The following is a 7,500-nucleotide window of genomic DNA, read 5'->3' on the forward strand; positions in this document are numbered from 1 at the left end:
ATCCACGTGATGAGATGACCCTGTTCGTGTGCAGAAGAATAGAAAATGGCTCCACACGTTTTGCATAATAATAGAGTCAAATTCCCAAAGGACATTTTGCTGCATTGTTCTGTACTGGTACCAACATGACGACGTCGGATGCAAACCATCAATATATCAAGTGTGTAATATTTCAACTAATAAAGTTAGCCGGTGTTATGAACAACGTATATGCATGACAGAAAGCAAACAAAGCTAATTAAATATTTTCCGAGTGAAACATCGCGCAGGTGGTAAAGCACGTGATGTCTTAAGTTGTTTTCTAAATTCGATAATCTTTTGCTCAGAAAATCACTTCATATTAGCATTTCAAATATGTGGCTGTTACGTCCTCCTCTGTCTCATCCTAACTTAAATTTCTTAAAATTAATTAATATCTGTTAAAACCCTGCATTTGAACCAACCTTTCATCATGAAGCAGTAATGTGACTGAACTATAGTTTTAGCCGTTGCTACAATATGAGAACCCTGCATGTTTTCAACTTTTCACCAAAATAGTGGCCTTTTATTTACTCGCACACACAGGTAATTTTTAAATGCTTCTTAAAATTTTTTTCCCAACAGAAAGGATATGTATATCCATTTTCGTTTGAGTAGATTACATAGCCCATATCGCATTCAGTTCAAGTTCTCGCTGCATTTCTACCTCATAAGAAGCAGAATAAATCGTTGATTCCGGCTCTTGTGTATATCCAATTATTATAACAGCCTGCATGACGGTGTTTTGTGTGATCCGGTATTTAATTTAAAATAATTGCATCAAGCAATATAATTTTCAGTTTACTTTACTTTATTGAATTTGTTGCGCGTACAAAATAACATCAGCAACTGGAGAAGAAACCAGGACGATGTCCCAATTCACATTCAACCCCAATAAATATTAACAAAATAGTAATAATAATTATAATCGTAAAAGTATAGTAATAAAAATAGTAATAATTATCATATGATATTATTTAAACAGCTTTCAAATCGTGTACTTTCATGAATTATTAAAGATCAGAGTTTTTATTTGTTTAGTTACGCCTTAGTTATGGTCATAATTTCGGCGTTGTTAAGTTTCAACTGTCGACCAATTCTCTTCGGTTTGCAACGTTTATGCCCAAAAAATAAATCAGCTTTTAACAGTAAGTACGAATGGCTCAAAGAGGATTTTTGCCTCTTTACATCGTGCAACCAAAGATTGACAAACCTTTGATATTTAGGAGTTTCTTGGACAAATTTTTTTTTTTTTTTGACAAACAATGTTCTTTGACATTCTCGTTGCAGATTGCTCAACTGTGCTGCTCTTCTCGAGACTTTGTCGCTCATCTCGAAGGCATTAGCATACATTCATAGTTTTATATCATTAATCTGAACATAAAGGTCAGTGAAGAGTACCTCCTGGTATATTTAATGGCTTCAACACAGGGACTTCAGAGAAAACGGTTGATTTTTTATTGCTTTTTTTATGCGTGCCTCTTCTGTTTAATTTTCATTCCGAATCTCTCCAAGTCAAAAGCCTTGGACGGATCCATTTTGAACCATCCTACGCAAGCGCTAGACTTCGATGGGGATTTTATCATTGGAGGATTATTTCCCGTGTTTTTGAGCGAGAAAAACGCGACAAAATGCCAAACTACCAATCAGCGTTTCCAGAAATTCGCATCTCCTCGCCGTGGAGTCGAAGGGTGCTATAGAATGAACCTCTTTGGATTGATGTGGGTCGAGGCGATGTTATTTGCCATAGAAGAGATCAACAATAGCACAGAAATCCTTCCTAATATTACGCTGGGATACGATATACGGGACAGCGCAAATGACGTACAATTTGCAATGAATGTTGCCCTTGATTTTATCTCGGGATATCGTGCCCTTAAAGACAAAGGCGATCAATCGAATAGAACCTGTTCTAATTCTTCCGTCATTGCCGTAATTGGAGGCGCTGGTTCTAAAATATCTAAGGCAGCGGGTTATATTCTTGGTGTTGTCTCAGTTCCTCAAATTAGCTATTCATCGACCAGTCCTTCGCTAAGCAACAAAGCGAATTTTCCGTCATTTTTAAGAACGATCCCTCCAGATCACATTCAAGCGCAGGTCATTGCAGATCTTGTGACTTTCTACAGATGGAGCTACGTTTCGACGATAGCTACAGACGAAGATTACGGGCGACTTGGAATCGAAGCATTCAAACGCGAGATAAAGACGATGAACGTTTGCATCTCGGTAGACGAGCTTTTTCATCCCGATTACACGCTTACAGATACCAAAGCTCAGGTTGCTCGCATAGTCCGTGCACTGAAAGCTGACCATCTTGCCAAAGTAGTCGTCTTGTTCTCCGACTTACCAAATGCTCTAGCTTTTCTGGAAGAGGCAGAGCGGCAAAATCTAGAAGGAAAGACATGGATCGGGACAGATTCATGGGGAGATAAGACTTCTGTTTTGTCGTTCAGGGACTCAATTGTCGGTGGCATGCTCTCTGTAGTACCAAGTAAGGGGAATATTGACAAGTTTGAACGACATATGGCGAAGTTAACTCCAAAGAACACAAGACATAACCCTTGGTTTCAGTATTTTTGGCAAGGAGCTTATGGATGTAAGGAAGAAAAAAATGAGAACTTGAATGAAACTCACTTCACGAAGAACATCTCCGCTGGGAAATGGCCAGAGATTTCGCATCAGTCTATCTTGAGTTGTCCTGGCTTTGCCAATGGCAATCTTCCGAACGCTGCAAGTTTGCAATTGAACAAGGCGGCAAACGTTATGGATGCAGTTTACGCTGTTGCATTAGCACTCGATAGAATGGTTAAATGCAAGAATGGCGCTGGGATTTTACCAAATGGCACCTGCCTAGAAGTCAGAAACAGACTGCAAAATGTAGAACTCTTGGCTTATTTAAAGAATTTGTCGTTTACTGGAAAGCTTGGCTTCCCGATCGTTTTCGACAAAAGGGGCGATATAAAGGGTTTGTAATCTTTGTTTGTTTCAGTAAAGTAAATTTCACACCGTCTTCGTTAAAGTGCTACTATGACCAAAAATCAATTTTACTTTTTCTTTGTATTTCAAAACTATGTTAACTGAACTCTAAGTGACCGAAGTCTTAAGCCTTCATTTCAAAAAGACACCTGTTTATTTTGACTGGAATTTTCCTATTTAACAGTCCGTCATTACTAACTTTAAAAATCTTGAGAGAGCTGGATGGAGGACTCACAAGTTTAAAAATGCAATGCGTGTGCACGAGCCTAAATTAATATGCAGCACGGGAGTTTCGAACTTTCAGACTTTTAAATTCGTGTTTTGCATGTATAATAAGCTGCGTTTACACGCTGGATTTTTAAGCTAGTGAGTCTTTGACGTCATCTTATCCTCGATCCAACCCTCTGAGGTCCAATCGGTCAGTCTTGAACGTGGGTAATGGCGGACTGTGAAATCCAAAACTTGCACTTAAAGCAAACAGCCTTTGACCCATAATTCTAAGCTCAAAATTTTGCCAGTCAGGTGTCAAGCAAACACGCTTTCAAAATCTTAAGGAAAAAGGGAAGTGAATTTTTTGATCATAGTAGCACTTTAAAGCCGGTTTCAAACGAGTACGTTTTCCTTGCCAAAGGTCATTGACAAGTTTCATTGGATCATGTGTGAACCACAAGTTAACTTTGACGCGTTTTACCTTGACCAGTTTTATTTGCTCGTGTGAACAAATGATCAAGCCTTGCTTTGATAAGTTTACACTGTAGCCACCAACACAAGTATGCAGCGAACAGCAAATAACGAAAACCCAGGGCGCCAAAAAAAAAAAACAACAGTTTTACTCTCCGTTTTTTTAACCATGACTGATGCGTATTTGACGAGAGAAAAAAGTTGCTTGCATTTGGTCTGCATGGGTTTTGCTTGAGCATTCGAAGAGTCATATGAATCAAAGGTGTTGGGTTTGCACTTGGGCAATGCAACTTTGCACCGCATTTCTTTCCTGTTTCAATCTCTATACGAATTTATATAATAACCCGAGTTATTCACGGATTTTGATTGGTTCTTGCCTATGATCTATTAGAGGACAGACGCACGAATGACGTCACCATCAGCTTTTATGCGAATAAAGTTTAATTCTTCATTAAATAAAACAAATAGATTCCATGTTGCCGTGGGTCTGTTCAGTAATAGATCACAGAAGACGTCAAAATGTGGTAAGAACATCAGTGACAAACTCGGCTATCGCCTCGTGTGCCACTTTTTTGTTCTTACCACATTTTGACGTCATCTGTCATCTATTACTGAACAGACGCACGGCAACATGGAATCTATTTGTTAACTACAAGCTTTTTCTTGATCTTAGAGATTCCAAGGGAAGAGATGTAGCAGAATCATTCCAACGAACAGTACTTTTTCCTGCAATGATCATACGCCATAAAGCGAGCACGAGAACAAGGCCGCTGAGCGCCCGCAATCATTCTCAATTTTGTTGACAAGTTTTCCTTGGTGACCCGTACAGTCTGACAAGTTTTTCAACTTCTTAAGTTTTTCCTTGAAAAGTGCACTTGTTCAAAAGCTAGCATGCAACTTGACAAGTTGCAGAACCAACAAAGAAAACTTGTTAGTATAAATACACAGGTGATTATATAAAATCGCGCGCTCTCATTGGCTCGCTATCTCGGATTATCAACCGATAATCACCTCGACGGACAAAATGGCTGCCAGTAGTCGTTTTGCCACCGTAAGTGAAGATGATTTCGCGTTGAAATGTTTTTTTTTTTCTCTTTTTTGAAATAATCACCTGTGTATTTATACTAAAACATTTATCCGCCTCAGGCTCAGTGATTATCGGTGAATATTCACCTCGACTTCGTCTAGGTGAATATTCACCGATAATCACTTCGCCTTCGGCGAATAATTGTTAAATAAGGAAAAGTTGCTCGAGTGTAACCGGCATACAGGGACGACACAAAACCGGGTTACATTTGCAACCCTTGGGAGAAATGCAGGGTTTTCAATAGGTTTTCAAAGTACCGGATTTAATAATGAAGTACCGGACATGGTTATTTTCCGTTGTAAAGCCGATTTGCAAGTGCATTTGGAGCGACACCTCCCTACTGGGTCCCCTTATAAATTAACCTATAAGGTTAGTATTAGATTCCATCCACTAAAACCACTCTGGCACATTTCCTTACAATTACACGACGTAATATCCCCTCTTAAATATGACAAGCTTACCGCTGTAAAAAGAATGAAATCAGGCAGAATTAGAGCTTTAGTTCAACAAGAAATATCGTTTCTAAGCAAAGCCGCGCTGATCTACAGTATTTAGGTCTAAAAATCACTTTGAAGACGGTTAGCTTTTACTTGTTTTGCTGGGTACCACTATGTCAATACTCTAAAAAATTCGATTTTTCAGGAGCTTGTCTCGTTAGTCTAGTGGATGCAAGGGAACCCATCGATCCGGGTTCAACTCTTCGGCTCGCATAAACTGAATGTTCTCTGCACATTGAAATGTTTGTTTCTTTGAAGTAGATTTGAAGTCTAAAGTAGATTGTACGTCGTGTAAGTTAAATAAGAAGGGAAATGTGGGTTTGAGGGATGGAATCTAATGCTAACTTATAAATTACTATGAAATTACTCAGAAATGCTGTTTACATTGAATTTCCTGAGATTGAAGAAAAGGACAGAAAACTGAAATGCCAAGGATTTATTGCGCGTGGTCTTGTGTTTCTTCAGTCCATCCTGAGATACCCAAGTCCAAAAAGAAAAGGGAGCCAACAAAGCTACATATTTATGGCGTCAAACCACCGGACGTGAAATGGCAAACAATCGGCCGGGACAAAACGTCCGGTCTCGAACGAAAACTCTGTAAATTAATTGCAGTTTTTTAAAGTATAAATAGGGCTATGTTTGTCAGGAGTCCTTCACACCTGAAGTGGTAAATGCTCGAAGGAATTCACATGTCGTCCAGTTAGTTTACCGTGTAAGTTTCATCAAGAGAAACTAGTAGCTAGACTGGCATTACGAGTTTAGAAAACGGTGCATTCTGCGAAAAAGAATGTAGGAGTCTTTCGCTCCTTATTTCTGCTTTGGGAACCTGAGAAAGATTTACGGGGACTGACGCTATAAGAGCTGCTAAACTTGAAAACATTCGTTTCGGAAAGAAAATTTCTTTTGATTGGATACAAGTAGCTACAAGTGGCGGCCATCTTGGTTCTATCAACTTCGATTTCTGTCTTTGTTTTTCAAACAACTTTAAAAAGACACCACAATTTATTCAGTAACGACAACACCCTTGGGTAGGAAAGTATAAATGGTTTAACTAATAATAATGATAACAATGTTGTAAACAAGCTATCACTTATGACTGACAGCAGCTTAAAAAAAGTGAACGGAAATGATGTCTGCTAGTTACGCACCTACTATGCTTGCTTTCCAGAATTTTGCATAAGTATTGTTTTTATTTTCTTTTGGGACCATTGTAAGTCCCAAGAGAAACTGGAAGCAACGCTTATGGAAAATTTTGGAGGGCAAACAAAAGAGTCTTATGGTATTTTTGAAAATGGCCTATCACCTAAAAGCCAGTGTATTGGCAGGTTTTAGTTTAAGTGAATTGAATAAAATTTGTCTTTTATTTTGCTAAAGGAAACTACTTGGTGAAAAGCTTACAACGCGACTCGAAGTCCCCTGGTGGGAAGAAATTTGTCACGCTTGGGACCTGGGAGTGGACTACGCGGAGGCTTCAGTTCGTAAGCAATAATATATCATGGAATGGCTGGACGTCTAAGCTTCCTCACTCGCATTGCAGTTTACCGTGTGAACCCGGGTACTATAAAGTTTCAGGAAGCGTCTCATGCTGTTGGCAGTGCGTTCCTTGTCCTATTGGTTCAATCACAAACGTCAGTGGCAAATCAGCGTGCTCTTTTTGTCGGCCGGGATTCACTTCCGTTAGAAACCGCACTTATTGCCTGGAGCTACCGGAAGTGTATTTGGACTGGGGATCTCCAGCCGGGAGTGTCATTTTGGTCTTCTCTGGAATTGGATTCTTTTGCTCAATTTTTACACTTGCGGCATTTTGCAGACATCGCAACAGTGCCGTAGTGAAAGCATCAACCAGCGAATATTCGCTGCTGACTTTAATCCTCATATCTTGCACTTTCCTGCTTCCGTTACTAAACATTGGTCGCGCAAATAACATCGTTTGCAAAGCGCGACCTCTATGTTTTGCATTCATAATTACGTTTTTGTCATCCCTAATGCTGACCAAAACCTTACGCCTTCTTCTTATTTTTGAAAAGAAAGATCTTTCGGGAAATGTTGGTCTTTATCATATTTGCACACAGCTGTTTATCTCCTTTCTTCTCACACTGGGGATTATAGCTGCAGTCATTTCCTGGATAATTTTATTTCCACCGAAGGTAACTTTGCACTTCTTCGAGACTAGCACCTGTATAGATTGCGGCGAGAAAGCGGACGAGCTGCTCATGGTCATTTTGGGCTACACCGCTGTTT

The 7,500-nt window shown here is 39.4% G+C and overlaps 1 protein-coding gene across 5 annotated transcripts in view; it reads left to right on the forward strand.

Moving 5' to 3' along the window:
* The window catches only part of LOC138003100 (extracellular calcium-sensing receptor-like), a 24,307-nt gene that overhangs the window by 14,879 nt on the left and 1,928 nt on the right, over nucleotides 1-7,500 (forward strand). For all 5 annotated transcript variants that reach the window (XM_068849046.1, XM_068849042.1, XM_068849043.1 and 2 more), the window contains 2 exons: nucleotides 1,309-2,983; nucleotides 6,634-7,500. The exon at nucleotides 6,634-7,500 is cut by the window's right edge and continues 1,928 nt beyond it. In XM_068849046.1, the coding sequence (XP_068705147.1) occupies nucleotides 1,435-2,983; nucleotides 6,634-7,500 (2,416 nt within the window). In that variant the 5' untranslated portion in view covers nucleotides 1,309-1,434. The remainder of the gene's footprint in view (nucleotides 1-1,308; nucleotides 2,984-6,633) is intronic.

This window comes from Montipora foliosa, chromosome 5, assembly GCF_036669935.1.
Source record: "Montipora foliosa isolate CH-2021 chromosome 5, ASM3666993v2, whole genome shotgun sequence".
NCBI classification, from domain to species: domain Eukaryota; kingdom Metazoa; phylum Cnidaria; class Anthozoa; order Scleractinia; family Acroporidae; genus Montipora; species Montipora foliosa.